Source organism: Drosophila busckii, chromosome 2L (assembly GCF_011750605.1).
Source record: "Drosophila busckii strain San Diego stock center, stock number 13000-0081.31 chromosome 2L, ASM1175060v1, whole genome shotgun sequence".
NCBI lineage: Eukaryota > Metazoa > Arthropoda > Insecta > Diptera > Drosophilidae > Drosophila > Drosophila busckii.
The window spans coordinates 10,721,747-10,738,586 of NC_046604.1; the positions used below are offsets into that span (position 1 = coordinate 10,721,747).

A 16,840-nucleotide genomic window follows, 5' to 3' on the forward strand; every position below is an offset into this window, starting at 1 on the left:
AACTTACTTGTATTTAAAGGACTCGGTGATCATTTGCTCATTCTCGCGCGTCCAGTAATTGAGCGATGTTGGATTCGCCTCAATGAAACACTCTAGTGTGATATTAAAGCCCATGGGTATGCCCACCAGCTGATGCGGTATCCAGACCATGGGAGAGACTGCAAGAGCAACAAACAAACAAAAGTAGCAATGAATGAACTGTGTGATAAATCGCTTTGGCTAATCAGAACTTACAGTCGACGCTCACTTTGATGCGCTTGGAGACACTGGGCGGCACGCCATTGGAGGCGATGCAGAGGTAGGCGCCCATGTGGAGACGCGAGATGCGCTCCAGCTCCAGCGAGTCGGACTCCAGGTCGTTAACTGTGGAAATGCAATGTAATGTAGACTTGGATTTAAATGCATAAGGTGGAAGTTACCTTCGAGCGTCTTGTTGATGACAATTTTATGGTTGTCATCTCGTTTCCATTTGATGGACGGCTCTGGGCTACCGTTCGCCTTGCAGCGCAGTGTGACATTGTCGCCCTCGCGCACAATGACATCACTGGAGGTCAGCGCATCGTCAATGTTGGGGGGCACTGCAAAGCGAGAGCGAGAGAGTGGGCGAGACATGAATATTATTATTCCTGCCAGCTAAACATAAACTCAAAGTAAGCAGCGCTTGATTTAAATGCAAAAAGTTTTTGCATTTTGGCAAACATTGCCAAGAAAATGAACACAGCTCAAGCAGAAGATATCAAGCAAAGTAAACAAATAATATTTTAATGCATCACGCTGGGTAAATACACTCGACAAGGAATATAATTTATGCGCTCCCTTGAGCTATGCAAGGCCAAACAAGATACATTAGCAGCGATGACCAATTTGAGCTGTAGATTTATTTTCGCAAGATTTCTCTAAAGCTCTCTTCAGGCGCTTCAAAAGTTCGTTACAATAAACTAAAACACTTGCTAGTTGCTCAAAGCGCATAAGTCGAGCTACATGCCATTGGGTAGTGTAAGGAAAATGCGAGAGAAATGACATTTCATGCATTGTTGACTTCGACGCGCTGATTCAACTTTGTCCCTGGAGATATTTTAGTTTAAGCCTAATTAGCTTTGCGACAAGTCTCTGGAATTTGGCTAACTTCTGGGGCGAGTCTCTTAATTTAAAAATCGATGCAGGCAACCTTCATCAAATTGCCATCAGCCTTGAAGGGCTCAACAGACACCGTTTGCTCTCTCTTTGGCATTCAATTGCTTTAACTTTTTTCTTTCTTTTTTTTCGTGTGTTGTTTTCTATTTCGTTTTGTTTTTTTCGACAAACCCTTTGGATTTTTTGTGCTGTCGTCGCTTTCAGGCGGCAAGGCGAAAATCTGTAATGAAAAATCTATGCAAATCACAGCGCACGAAGCTAAAGGCCAAGGATTTGGCCTGGCAGCTGGACATATGGACCATGGTTGGCTGTCGTAGTCGCTGACAGGCGCTGCAGTTTGTCTCATTTCATATTCTGAGCGACGACTGTAATCAAAAGATATCGCATGCAATTTTTTTTGCTGTTGTTGTTGCTAGAACTTAAAGCTTGGACAAGGCCTTCGAGTCACGTGCCCGACGCGCTTAGCTGTCGTCTGGCTTTGACGCCCTGACCCTCAAGCAATCAATAATGTGAACGCTTGACTCGCGACGATTTCAATAAGCATCAAATGGGAAAATGGCTAAACTTTTTTATTTAACTGACATTGCTGGGCATGAGCGTCGATTGTGCTTGTAATTAAATACAAAAATTTGCTAAATTAAACTGTTGAAAGCTTAGTGCAAAGTTATTGATCATCACAACCTTTATTCAGTTGACTGAGTTGTCAATCTCTTGTAATAAAATGTATAAATATGGTAAAGTAACCTGTAGTATTTTTAAATGTTAGCTAAAGCAAGTTTTTGGTCACACTTGTCGTATACGTAATTAATGAGATCGCTACCCTTCTTCAGTTGGCTGAATTGTCAATCGCTTAGCTTAAGCCAAAGCTATGCTTAAGTCCATTTAGCCGCTTTGCTTTTTATTCTGCCTGCCCTATGCCTTGGGGTGTGAATGAAGTAGACGCATAAAAACCAAACTGTAATTAAAACTTGCAATTACTTGAACTTTTTCTATGCGCGCTCTGTAAACTTTTGTCTGCCTCGCCTGAGCCATCATAATGCCAGCAACCTGGCAACTTTATGGCCCAAAAGGGAGAGCTAAAGAAAAACTTTGCTCAACCATTTGCTGTGCTATTAATAAACGCTTGATGTGCTAATCGCCAAGCTTGGACACTAAAGCCGAACAACTACAGCTGTTGTCCACATGCTGTAGCCCAGCTTGACATATTAGTTTCTTTATTGATATTTAGCAGCTGGTGACAACAGCAGAGAAAAGCTCGAAAAACTTTTAGCGCACAAACGTGTTGTGGCTTTTCCACATTGTTTGCCTTTCACACTTTATTCTTTATAGCAAAAAAAAAAAAAGTTTTTACACACTTTGAGCTGCGGCAACGGGAAATTTAATTAGCCAGACAATGAGTAAAGTTTGATTTGAAGGCTTTACAATTTTTAATTGCCACGCCTCAAGGCGTGTGCGCTAAATTACATAATTTTCCATGTCCGCTTACCAAAGTTTCTACCAGCAAAAAAAAAAAAAAGTTAATCAGCTTGGCCAACTAATCAGCTAATGAGCGGCAATTAATCTTCATATACTCGCTCCCAAAAAAAAGAGAAAACGCTTTGTGAACTTTAACCTGCGCCGCATAATTATAGTTGCCCACATTTTATAGATGGAGAGTGTTTAGTCTTTAAATATACTGAATTTGTAGTACAATGTACTTTGAAAGTTCATTAGGCTGATTACAGCTGCAATTGCAACGCTGCTCGCTGCACACCGCACGGATCATAAAAATTTCATTTAGCGCGCTGTTCCTGTGCGTTGTCAACATTCTAATTGAATTTAATAAATGGCCTCATTAAATGAGCAGAAATTAAAAATTATTTGCCAACGGAGTCAACAATGTTCGCATTGCCTGTTTCTCGTTATTGTTGCCTGTGTTGTTTGCCTTGTTGCATTTGCTTTGCATTTTGTGCGGTCATTTGGACAAACTGCACCTCCTGCCTCCATCCCCATGGGGCAAGCGCTCGCACGCACGCACAAACAAGAGCAAACGCCGGACCAGGCCGTGCCGTGCCGTGCCGTCTGTCCCGTGACTCCGCAAAGTAAGTGTGTGGCATGCAACACACAGTCGCTCGCTCAGCCCAGTTGGTGCCGCATTTAAATGCATTTTGCGTGGCCCCGTAGTCATAAATTCAAACGCGTTTAATGTGCCTTTTTGCCTGGGCGTCGCTCTTGCCCCTTTTCGTCCTTTGGCTGCCACTTTATGCTATCGCCTACATTTTATTTCATTTGTCGCATTTCGAATTTGGCATTTTGTGTTTGGCTCAGCAAATTAAATTCACAAATGTTGCACACACGTTCCCCGAAATTTATTTATTTATATACTTGTTGTTTGTTATTTGCTACTTTTATTTATTTATTCGCTGCACCAGGTTCATTTAGACAGCAATTGCAACGTTTTAATTTCATTATGTTTGCTGCCCAATGTAATTATCATTTTTTGCCGGAAAATTTACTGCTGTTGCTTTTCGGGCAAAAGTTTCAATCGCTTTTTTTTTAAATGTATTGCGCCATTTAATATTGTCATATTTAATTCGATTTCGCTATGTAAATTATAAACACATTTTGATTTTTATGACATTTTAAATTTTAGCGCTTATTTTGCAAATCTGTTTGCAGGCTTTATTTGAGATTCAAATTGGTTGAAATCTAAGCAAATAAAAAAACGCGTTGATAAATAAAACTGTTTCAGGTGGCAAAGTAAATTGTCATGTTCATTTTGTGACAGCGCCGTGTTCAACAAATATACAATATAAAATTTAAATAAAACTGCATAGCATTAAAGGGAATTTTAAATATTTAAATTTCAAAACGTGTGAACAAAAACTAATTGCAAAAATGTTTTTCATATGAATTTCAATAATTTAACAACTATATTACGCATACGCATAGTATGTATGTATGTATGTATGTATGTATGTATGTATGTATGTATGTAAGTGAAGCGCAACAACAGCAGTTAGTTGTTTTGCTCTTTGGCAAATTTGGCGAACTTTATTCATAAATCTAATAAAAATAACATTTGACTAAACTTTTCAATGTTCGAGGAAATTGCAAGAATTTTGTGCTAGATCCGCTTTTCAAGTTGACAAATCAACATCATCCGGTCAACAAACATGTATGTAGCCACACGGCTTCGGACAGCAGCTAGAGAGATGTGAACATGAACGTGGAACGTGGACATGATGGGAAGCATGGGGCAACAGACGGTTTTGTGGCAGTCACATAAATCAGTTTTTGTGGCAAAACTTGAAAAATATGTGCGCAAACAAATGGCAGGCCACGTGGTTGGAGGCAAATGAAGGCTACACAGAACTAAAAACTACGCCATGCAACAGTTACGTTTTAGCTGGTGGACAGCGGAGAGGACATAGGACATGCTACATGGGCATAGGGATATGGAGCAGTGTCAAAGAGCAGAGGCTGAAAGAGCAGTTAGAGAAAAGAAAGCAAGAAATGAGAGAGAGAGAGAGAGATAGGAGCAGAGCGGGAAGTACAAAAGGAACGGCGGCAACGGACTATGTCTTTATATTATTTTGACTTAAACGCAATAAGTTTACAAATAGATTTTAAACCTACTTAAAGTTTTTCTGTTAACTGTTGCAAACGCAGCCTCGCAACTCATATGCCCTACTCTGAGTGCAAACACAAAAATGCCTGTGGCATATTTTAATTTTTTTGCCTGATGCTTTTTTGCATATTTTTTTTGTCTGCTGACCAGCAACCAAAGTTGTCATATTCGTATTTTTTAAACTGGTAAATTTGCCTTTCCTACGAACTTTTGCCACATCAGCGTGCACAGGCTGCACATGTGTATATGTGTGTGTGTGTGTGTGTTTATACGAGATAACTGTAAACGCCTTGCGCACAACAACTAAAGAGAAAAAAAAGAATGGCCAACAACAGTGGTTAAAAAAATGTTGCGCGTTTTGGTCACGCCGCTTCAAATTGCCTGGACGCGTGTGTGTGTGTGTGGTGCGTAGGTGGTGCTGGTTGTGTGGTTGCTGGGATGGCGTATTATTTGAACATTTTACAACACTGAGGCGTGCTTAACGGCTTTTTGAAAATGCCATCAAAGAACACTAAACAAAGAAAAAAAACCGTAGAGAGCGCACAAATTTTTGAAAGTCATATATGCCGTTGCCCCAGCGCTACGTAAACATGAAAAACGCTTAGACATACATATAGACAAAGAAGCATATGGCAAGTGCATACGTGTGTGTGTGTGTGTGTTTGCATACTGCTGGCTGTAATGGAATCTGTGCGTATTATGAACAGCGGCAGTTACGAGTAGATGGAGCATGTAAAGTGCTAGCATAGATTACATTTGCCAGGTGCTGCGAATCGAGTCTCCATGCGCTGCATGTGTATTTTTTAAAAGTAAATTTTGCGAATATTTTAAGTTAGTTAAGGCACTAAGAGTGCAGCATTCAATTGTGTGAGAAATTCTTTTAAAACTGTTGCCTTTTTTGCCTATTTTATGGCCAATACATCGCTCATTTACTAGAAGACACAAGTCGAGAGCACGAGCTAATGCAGTAGAGATATTCTTTATCTTATAATCTATGTGTGTAAAAATTTCATCATAATCTTTAATACATGAGAAGCAGCATTTGAGTTTGACCGCTTTCCAGTAAGACAGGCGACACTTAATAGGTTTAAATTCTTTTATCTAAAATTAGCTTGAGATATGATTTGCAATACTCAAAAGATATGCTATTTAATATTAGCATAATGCTCAGATTAAGCTTTATTAATTAAACTTCAAATTGTTCAATAAATTGGGAAAGTCCTTAGTTTAATATCTTTAGTTTAATAAGTAAAATATAACTTTTAAGCTTCGATGAAGTCAAATCGCAATCATTATCAGAACACTATTTGGTAATTCAAATTAACAATCATAAAGCTTCAATCATAGTTTAAATGATCTTCTCTAACTGCCTTTAAATGTTTTATGCTAATTTATTAAACTTTTCGCTTGGAGCGTTCATTTGCATAGCTGTGAGTATCAACGCGGGCGTTGCACGCTTTGGGACACACACAGATTTGCCGACTCATAAATAAATGCAATTGTTGTAGTCACAATGCCAGAGGTGCGAATATGAGCAGCAGCAATCCGCATGTTGCATGCCGCATACATATGTCATATAAAATATTTTTATAAAGCAGACAGCAAGTCCAATGTTTACTTGCCTTAATAGAGAGAGAGCTTTGTGTGAAATTTAATTGCATGTGTGGTGGCCTGAGCAGTTTGCGTGTCTCTCTCTCTCTCTCTTTCACTCTGGCTGTGAGTCAAATAACTTACAACAGTTTGTTTGGTAAATGAAATGAAATATGCAAAGGACATGTGTCTAAGCTGTTGACGAGCTCTGCACGTAACTGAAGCCATTACGCCAGAACAAATGTTTCAATGCTATTAAAGCTACAACACACACACACACACACACACACGCAAGCATAGATAGATACATACATATGTATCCTATGTACAACTCACCGACAACTTTGACAAAGCCATATTGTGTTTTAGCCGTCACCGTGTTGATTTGGCACATATAGCGACCCATGTCCTCCTCCTGGACATTGTTGATGTGCAGAAACCATGTGCGATGCTTATCGTGTTTATCATGTGTTACGCTAATCCTCGGATTACGCGTTATCACATGATTGTGCACGGTCAAAATGGCCGATTGCTCAAAGTGCATCCACGCCACCTGAAAGTTAACAATGAAAAGATTGACATTTAACAATATTATTTAATCGTTTGTCATGTGATGTGCAAAAAAAAAAAAATGTATCAAATGTTCATTTATTAGCAGCTGACATGCTTGTCAGCATTTTTATTGGCAAACTTCGCTTCCATCATCATCAATTTTTATGAAGGATTAACGACAAACGATGTCGAGCTTTTGGACAGCCTGCTCCTTTGGTCAAATTGCCAAAGTTCGGCTACGTTGTTGTCACATGTGACAGCAGCTGCCGCTCTCGCTGCCATTGCCGATGCTAAAGTTTTGCGGCTGTTTGCGTCATCAGGCTGCCGTGCCCCAAACCGTTGCACCCACAACGGCAGCAGCAGTGTAGCAACTTATGCAGTGCCTGCCACCGTCAAAAAAAGCAACTACAAACAATTTATGCAAATTTGAACGCAACTCTCGAGGAATAAAAAAAGAAAAACAAAAACTAGTGGCAAGTATTTTCGACTTTCGCTGTTGATGTTGATGCCATTTCAATAATAAATTTGAGCACACACACACGCACACACACGCATAGTTGCATGCACAGAAAGGCAAGCACGAACTTAAGGGAATTGAATAAAGGGAGTGAGAGATAGACTGGCATCCACAAAGATAGCAAACAAATGAAAATAATTTAAGCAGAGTCGCCAAACAAAAGGGAGTGCTAGTAATTTTCAAGTAAATTCGACATATAGGGCTTAAAATTCAACATTAAATATTAAACCATTTTCTTAGTATAATTTTATCTTCATTTAAATATTATTTGCATTTATCATACATATATAGAAATTTACAATCAGAGTAAAATACAAATACATTTTGTGGTAAATACAATATTATTTTGAGAAAAGTTATTAATGCAAAATAGTTTAATTACCAATTAGATAACATAGAAAATGATTTCAGATTTTTATAAACATTCTTGATCTTGCAATCATCAACTAAATTCTTATCTTATATAAATTATTCGACTGACGTATAACATAAAAATCGCCAGAACATAATATATATTTAAAAAATAAAAAGTTGACAATTGAATAAACTTTTCTACAAAATGTGTTCATTTATTTTTATGCATTTTATAAAGTATTTGAGTTTGAAATTTTAAAAATAAATATTTTTGTAGCCAATTTTTGAGCGTTGGCCAATTGCAAATGCAGCTTCTAACCTTTTGCCCCCTTGGCAACACCTATGTGCTGTTGTGCTAAAAAATAATCGTGCGAGTGGGGGCTTAGAATTCACAGTTGGTATTAGCAAACTAGAGCAGATCCAATCCACTGCCGCTGCCGCTGCCGCTGCCGCTGCCTAGCGGAGCCCACAATAGTGTCAGGCAACATAGACAGATATCGGTTAATTTTTCAATGTCTGCAATGAAAACGTGCGACAAGCCCGACTAGACAAGGGATCCCAAGCTGCCAGAAGTGAGTGGGTGGGCGGGTGGTGGTGGAGACGATGCTTATTTACATTGATAGCAGCGCCTGATGCTTTGTGTGCAACACTTGCTGAATAAGAATCAAGCTGCTGCTGGCTTGCTTAAGTAGATTGCCACTAACTCTAGCACTAAGTGTGTAAAGTGCCAACAAAAGCAACAACAACAACAACAACAACAACAATGAAGTGAACAGCAGCAGCATAATATATTAATGATGCTGCGTTTATCAGGCGGCTCGTAGTCTGGGGGCAGCCTGAGTTGCATTGAAAATCAATAAAGCGGCATTAGCGCGCAGCTTTTATGTAAACTTGAATATATATATAGCTACCTACGTATACGCATACATATGTAATTTGTGCATACTAAATGGCATTTGAATTTTTTAGGCAATTCGCTGCATTTGCATTTTTGGCTCGCTTTTGGGGTCATTTGAATAAAATTAATTAGGCCTCATGTAAAGCGCCAGCATAAAAGTTGAAAAGCCAAACAAAATGAGCAGCGCCCTCTGGCGGTCGTTCCATGGGTGAGAGTGTGTGACATTTGGCTTAATAATTTCTCGTTGGCAAAATGTGCAGCGAAAGTCAAGGCAAAGTTTAGTGCTGTGTGAGTTTTTAATAGGCTTTTCAGCTGCTATTAAAATTTTACGCATATTTAAGCCCATTTATAGTTGGAGTGACCGCCGGAGCACTAGCCCACTCCGACCGGAGATTTGTTAGACTAATGAGATGACTCTGGGCTCTTGTCTGCTTCTGCTCAGTCTGCCGCATTGCAGTTGCCACAACCAATACTGACACTGACACTTGACTGTGGCCATTTCCGCTTCGTCGTCGTCTGCAGACTTGAAATTTTCGTTAGCTGAGTGCAAGCTTTATTCACTTGAAGCTCCGATTTAAAGAATTATGTGAAATTGAAAATGCGTTCCTTGAAGTTTGCTTGATGCACAAATGACTTAAGCAAACACAAAATACTGCAAGCTATGCTAACTTTTACTTTGAGCTAACTAATTGAGAGCTGTTGACTAAAATTCAATGATTTGCTTCAAGTCCTTTACCGTTTATTTAAAGATAATTGCCAATGCTAAGCAAAATTATTTTTTTGTGTTATTTTTAGGTACACAGACACTTAAATTTTTTGGGAGCTCTTTAGTTTTGTCTTCATTTGATTTCGTAAGTAATTGCTTTAGTTCTTTCTTTTGCTCAATGTAATAATCCTTACACTCTCTACTTTGAACATTAGGTATAAGATCATCACAAATCTTATTCAAACGATCATTAATGTCCTTTTCCAGACGTAAGCGATTGTCATTGTAAATATTGAATGCAATAACCTGTGCTACTTTTTTCTTGTACTGCTCTTTTCCCAAAAGAATGGCTTCCCGGACTTTCAATATTTCACTCATAAGTTCCGAATTTACGCGACCACTTTCCAGATTCGTTGCATTTAGGAGAGCCCTGAGATCATCCGTTATTGCAACATCTGGATCCTGTAAACGATATTTACACGATATGCTACAAATTTGCTCTAGACGGGCTTACTTACAATTGTTGTTGTTGATCTTGTGCTTCAGCTTTTGCTGCCACCAGTACAATTAGTAAGCAGAGGATCCAGTTAGAACACATGATTTCTTCGTTCAGCACACAGCTAATTAGAAGACTGTCTGCTGTTAGCAAACGCAGACTATTTATACCATTGCCAGTTACACCAAACAATTAGTATTATCTACATAGCTAATTAAAGTTTGGTTAATTACATTAACCTATATTACGTATACGTAAATACTGTAGTTGGACTTTTAGGTTTTTTTAATGAATTTCTCAACCATTTTTGTGTCGTCAACTATATTATCTATAGTTAACTAATGTTTTTATCTTGAGCGAACAAATAACTTCTATTTATATTCTATATATATAACAAATAACTTGTATTTATATTCAGTACAGAATATAAACAAGCAACTTTTTGAAGAAAAATATGTTATATTAAATTTAATTATAAAATTTTTAATGACTTCCGTACTCTTTATTTAACAGTAGAGCATGTATGAGCTAGTTCCGGCGTGAAGAGTATTTTCATTATATATTATTCACAAAAGTGTCACCCTTTAAAAGTATCCATTAAGTCTTATCACAGAACCTATTCATTTGGCTTTTGAGTATTACAATTGTCTCGCCAGCTTTTAGTTACCCTGAGTAGTTTTATATGCTATGCGTTCTCTAAATCTGTGCAAATTTATCTTTGTACATTCGCTGGCTGACTAAGAGTTCTCTGGGCTGCGCTTGAGAGTTTGAGGCATATGCTGATGGCAGTTGTCGATAGACGAGACTGAAAACGGCCAATTTGCAATTTGCGTAATGGCGCAGCTCACTCTACGGCAAAGCAAAACACTAAATGAAGTCATAAAATTTTTAGCAAAAAGCAAAAAAAGCAGCAACAACAAAAAAAAAAAAGAGAATGAAACAAAAACAAAAGAACTTACAACAAAAAACTTTCAGCCAGAGCAAAAATAAACACACTTTATTATGCTTGAAAATGTTTATGGTTCGTTCCGGCACAACAGTAACATCAACAAACTAAACTTATGCTCTTTACGGGTTGTTCTCCATGTTATTGTTGTTGTTCTTGTTGTTGTTGCTGGTGCTGGTGCTGTTGCTGCTAGTGTGCTTGGTTGTTTGTGTAGGCGTTGAGAATTGAAATACAAACAACAACATGACAGGATATATGTCGACAGTTTTTGGCTTGAAGCGAGATTCAGTCTCAATGCAAGAGCAACGCTCGAAATATTAACAATTTAAGCGTAAACGTGTTAAAAGCCGCGTCGAAGAACTACGCTAGTTAATTTACACGCAGCTCAAATATTTGCATGGCAGGAATAGCAGCAGCAGCAGCAGTTAAGAAGAATTAAGAAAGCGCACAATTTCCTTAACTATGCGCTGGCGAAAAGTCGCTTAATGTATACTCTACAAAAATAATAAATGAAATATACCAATAAAAATGTAATATAAAATTTCAGTTAATAAATAAAAGAATGTTCAATAATCATAATATTAGATACATAATACATTTTTAATTGCTTAAAAATTGTGCTAAGACGCAAAGTATTATAAAATTAAATACCATTAAAAAAGTCTAAAAAATCAGAGCATAATCATTACAATGTAATTTTTATAATAAAACCTATAATGAATGAAATATTATAAACAAAATGTTTTTATATAAATGGCAAGGCATTCTTGTAGGGTAGTTAAAACGTTTGTACCTTGGCATAGGTTATAAAAATCAATTCCAATGTTATTTGCCTTTTGGAAGCTACGCAACTATTTTGCATGCAAAGTCACGTTTTATTGCAGTTACGCGTTGTTGTTGTTGCTACTGCTGCTGCTGCTGCTTTGTTGCTCTTATTTCTCACGTTATTGTTGTTGTTGGTGGCGGTGCTGGTGGTGGTTAACTTTTGAACATACCTGCGGCGAAAGGCGCTGGACAGGCAGGCACATTGCGAATTTGGAAACGGGGCGATTGCATGCCAAACTTAAGGGCCATAAAAATTATTACGAGCACACATAACATGGGCTAGCAGTTAAAAAAGAGTCAACTACAATGCGAAGTTCAGAGTTGTGGTGGAGAGAGTGGGCGGGAGATCATAAATATCTTGTGTCTGCTGTCAAATGAAATGTATGCACGTTTCTGGTTGACGCACATTATGGAAATTCAATTGGATGCAAATTTAAATTGCCGGCCAGTCAAACAAACAGAGATAGAGACAGACATAACAGAGAGAGAGAGAGAGGGAGAGCGAGTGCTATGCATATCAAGTACAGCCTAAAAGTATGCAGCATACAATGAATATTAAGCAGCTGGCATTTGTCAAAGCGAGCGTTCCATTGTACACTTGCACCTGCTTAGACTTTATCAAGTTGCTAATGTGCAACTGCAAGCTAAACGCTCAAATTACTTAATTAAAGTCATAGCTTAGATCTCTTTCTATTGCTTTCTGTTCATTTTTGTGCCTCCCGGTGGACTTTGTTAGCCAATGGGGAGTGCGACAAGTGTTGGGCGAGGGACAAAGAACAAAAACACAGCAACAACAACTCTGACTACAACTCAAAGTAAACTCAAGTGTGGTGTGAGCACAGCCAAGTCAACAAGTTCATTGCGATGCTCTCTGTGCTTGTCCAGTCGTCAGCTCGTGTTTGTGTATGGTCAAGAGAGGGGCACAGCGTCTGTTGCCTGTTGCTGTTGCTCTTACTGCCTGGACCTTGACTTGCTTTTGCTGCTGACTTAGCTGACAGCATTGGAGCAGTGGCAGAGACAGGGGCAGGCGGCTTACTATATTGTTGAATGCCCCATAGACATGTTGTTCTTAAAGACAGGCCACATATTAGCTAAATTCAGATTGTCTGTATGTGGCATTGGCCATTGCTTATTAGAATGATGGCATGTGAAATTAACTTGATTAGCTTTGATTTATTTATCAGCACTGGAGCAATCAACTTACCTTATAGGAGCCCAAATTCTTCACCGAACATGCCAATTTGACATTGCGTCCCGCAGGCACTGTTATGTTATCAATGACTTCCGTAAATTCGGGATCTTCCTGCACGACTGCAATAAAATAAAACATAAAATATGCCGACATAAGTAATTAAGACAAATCACACAAACTGTCTGTCTGAAATGAATATCACGCTCATTAGCTCCATTAACTATAAATAGCTGCAACAGCGCATAAATATTCTGCTTTATAGTTTGGGGATGGCAGCGATTAACGCAGACATTCAAAAATTATACGGCCATAAAGACGAGCTCATTAATGCCGCGAATGCTCCAAAAGTTTTGACAGCCAAACGTTGTCAATAAAATATGCATAAAAACATTTGTATCTCATAAAAAGTTTCCCATTTAAGCGAGATAAAGGCTAGCGCAACAATAAATCATAATTAAATTTCACGCCTTGCGCCTTTCGAGTGCCAATGGCGTAAAAATTCAAGCATAGTGCGCAAGCACTTCAAGCCTCAGCTCCGGGGCAACATGTCCGGAGCCACTGGCGGCAGTGCGTTACCCGTTGGACTGCAGCTTAGCCTAGTGTGAAATTGCATTTCGCTGCATTGTTAAAGCAATGACTCTTGCCAGTTGAAAACGCTACTTGTTATGCTCTCTTGTTTTACGATTCCCTTGCCACAATACAGAGGCGGCCACAGCAACATGCTCTAAACCAACTCGCCAGCAGGTTGTATTGCCAGCACATTAAAGGTGATAAATGTTGTGCTAACACTTGGCAGTTTGGCAGCTATCCACATGCCAGTTACACACATGTGTACGTCGCATCAATGCATAGTTTCATTCGCTGAAATAAACACAAAAATAAGTATAAGAGCTATGACCCTTAAGTGTGCAACTTAAATTCCTGAAATGTATACGTATTTATTAACTAAGCCTTGAGTAGTCATGATATGCCACAGCAACATATAATTGCACGCAATTTAAGGTATTTGCTTTTGAATGCAGTTAAGCGACAGTTGATAAGCTGCTTGAACGAGAGCCAATAGTACAAATGGAAAATCAAATGTTTGTGAACTCGACACAGACTGATGGCCAAACATAAGTATTTAGCAATCTCTATGGTTACAGTTTGGCTTGGCCATGTTGCTGCTGCTGCTGCTGATGATATTCTGACCGCTGAAGCTGCAACTCATTTAAGTTCTAATCACCTGCAACGACGGCAATTAATTAGCTTGCGCTTGTGCTTGGCCAATGGCAGCAACAGTCATTAGTTTAGCGGCCAGGCCAGAGTCATCAGATAAACTTCAACGACAACAACAACAACAATGCAGCATAATGCAGCAAAGCATAGAGTGGTTTAGAGAATATCAAACTATAAGGCAGCTTGGCTGGTTGGCTGACTGGCTGGCTGGCTGGCTGAGGTTGGAGCTGTAGCCGCCTGAAGCGCTATTAAGTTGACATCCGATGCAGCTACCGGCAGCATGACGGATATTACAAAGCACAAGCAGCAATGACTGAACAACAACAACAACAATGTTTTGCAAAATATAATTAAGCTATATGTCGTTTTATTGGAAATTCCTTGAATGCAGCAGGCAGAGCATCTTAAACTTAACTCTAAGCCTAGCCAAGCGTGCTAATGTTGCCTTGGCGTAATTTCAAGGCTAATAAACAAGTTAATTAGAGTCGTTTATAGCAGCTCCTTGCACTTGGCTTTGATCATGTTGAAGGTGATGCTGCCCACATTCTGTGCCGCGTTGTTGACCATTTCAAAGATGTGATGATTCTCCGTTGCCTGCTCCACAGTGCGTATGTGTAATGCACGCAAAGCGCCCGTATACGCCTCGTACTTCACTTCGCTCTCAGTGTGCAGCTTAAAAACTTCATAGAGCTGTTGTATGTCGTACAGCTGTCGGCTGACTTCATCGTAGAGCAAACTGGGTGACTGTGGCAGCAGCTGGGTCCATTGAGCATGCACCTGCTCCAGAAACTCAAAGTTGCTGAACAGAAAGATGACAAACAGGTCCAAGCCTTTGGCCTTAAGCTGTGCCAATAGTTGATCATTAAGATGTTGTTGCTGCCCATTGGAGTCATGTTGCAGTTGCTCAATGTCTGTGCGCAGATGACGCTCCAGAAACGCATAGACGCTCTGGCGCTTCTCATAAAAGTCCTGTATGGCGAGCATGTTATCCAATTGTTTCACCACACGCTCTAGCTGCGTGGTGTTCTCTATCAAATCCGCATGCTCAGCATCTATAATGTCCTGCAGCAGACCACGCAGTATGAGCACATAGTTATCTATGATCTCGGCGCCTGAATGCTTCACACGCTCGTACAGCTGCTGGCCAAATTGATTGAGGTCCAGGCTATTGCCAGCGGTTGCGCTTTGTGTCAGATTCAGCTGCTGCAAGGCAGAGCCCACAGTTTGTTCATTTATAAGGCGTGGCTTGGGTGCTGGCTTAGTGTGCTGCTGCTGCTGCTGCTGTGGTCGCTCAAACTGCTGACACAAGCGATGCAGTCGCAGCTGGCGCATCTCCTGAGCGCTGCCATCACGTTCAGTACGCATCGACTGCTGCAGGCGTCCCAGAAAATGCAGATTACGCAGCACACAGATGTGCTCCAAGTCGAGCTCATTGTGGGGCTGAGCGTCGAGCAGCTGCTTAATCAGCAACACCTTGGCTGGCAGCTGTTGATTGGCAAGCGCCGTTGCCAGTTGTCCACTGTAGTTGGCGTAGCTCGCATTGCGCTCCAATTGCTGCAGATAATCGTTTAAGCTTTGCTCCGCGCGCTGTTCGGCGAGATTGGAAAGCGCGCGCAAGAAATCCAATTGAAAGTCCTTGGCATTAAGCGCGGTGAGTGTTTCGCCCGCCACTGAATACGACCACCATATTGAACTGGTTGCCAGCACCAGCGAGAGCAACAAGAAATTGCACTTGTACATCTTTTCGCGAATACTTTCGATTGCCAACTAAACGCACAAGTTGCTGTTCGGGTCAGCTTCCAATGTAAACAGCAGCAGTTACAACAGTCCTGATTACATGCACATACAGCGGTATCGGTGGTGGCGTTGGTGGTGGCGATAGCGGGGACGTGTTGTGGTTCAACGCTGGGGTCAGTCGGTTTGTCGATTACGACGACAGCCTCTGAATGAACTGAGCACAGGCCTTTCGCTGTGTGGCTCTGATTGCGGCTATCTATGTGTGTGTTTGTGTGAGCTGCTGCACTGTGCGAAATCTTTTGCGGACTTTGGCACAATCAATATAAGTTCAGCCTAACAATATTTGAAATAGAAAATCGTACGTAAGGTATGCAAAGACAAATTGTCTATGCTAAACTTCAAATACTCTGAAGTGTAGGGCTCTCTTCATTTTAATATAATATTCGAATATTCACCAGTTGATTGATAAAACTAACTGCATCAATAAACTATTATATATGGTCTAGTATTATACTTTTATAAGCTCTCTTACAACTTTTCTGTTGGTTTTAATTACAAATAGTTCAATAGATTTATTGCAATTATTTTTAATACAAATTATTTATTATTATTATTCTGGCAACACGTTCACTGCTTGCTTAATCATCAATAGTCTAAACAAAACTGACCTGCATGAGGCCTCGCTTGCTGTCTTATCTATCAGCCTCACACACATTGATCACAGGGGAGAGCGAGCGCCCCTCAGAGAGCGTGAGCGACAGTAATTGCTTAATATCAACCCACGATCTCTTAATATCAACCCACTCGATCGCTCTATGGTTGAAAGAGAAAGTCGCTGCTTTGTTGGGGGTGGGTGAGTTTGGGTGGTAGGGGCTTTGTATTGACTGCAGGTAGAGACTCTGTGTGAGCGAAAAACTGCCTTAGAACAATTATTTTGCCCAGCATCGAAGCTAATATTAAAATGAACTTACTTTAAAAATAACAAAGTTTTTCACAAAAATGTGTTTGATATTATTGTTGCATAATTCAATAAATATATATAGTCTAGTATAAGAGCACAAGCTT

At 39.8% G+C, this 16,840-nt stretch overlaps 2 protein-coding genes across 3 annotated transcripts in view; both read right to left on the bottom strand.

Moving 5' to 3' along the window:
- The window catches only part of LOC108607636 (neurotrimin), a 45,921-nt gene that overhangs the window by 8,349 nt on the left and 20,732 nt on the right, over window positions 1-16,840 (bottom strand). For both annotated transcript variants that reach the window (XM_033293687.1, XM_033293688.1), the window contains exons 2-6: window positions 12,833-12,939; window positions 6,671-6,887; window positions 420-578; window positions 235-363; window positions 8-158 (exon numbers count right to left, since the gene is read on the bottom strand). In XM_033293687.1, the coding sequence (XP_033149578.1) occupies window positions 8-158; window positions 235-363; window positions 420-578; window positions 6,671-6,887; window positions 12,833-12,939 (763 nt within the window). The remainder of the gene's footprint in view (window positions 1-7; window positions 159-234; window positions 364-419; window positions 579-6,670; window positions 6,888-12,832; window positions 12,940-16,840) is intronic.
- LOC108594391 lies at window positions 14,399-15,790 on the bottom strand. The gene has a single exon (XM_017979553.2). It carries the CDS (start codon window positions 15,776-15,778, stop codon window positions 14,528-14,530), a length of 1,251 nt encoding a protein of 416 aa, XP_017835042.1. The 5' UTR covers window positions 15,779-15,790; the 3' UTR covers window positions 14,399-14,527.

Bases quoted from the DNA above. Each gene is read 5' to 3' on its own strand.
- LOC108594391 (XM_017979553.2), bottom strand. From the start codon at position 15,778: ATGTACAAGTGCAATTTCTTGTTGCTCTCGCTGGTGCTGGCAACCAGT.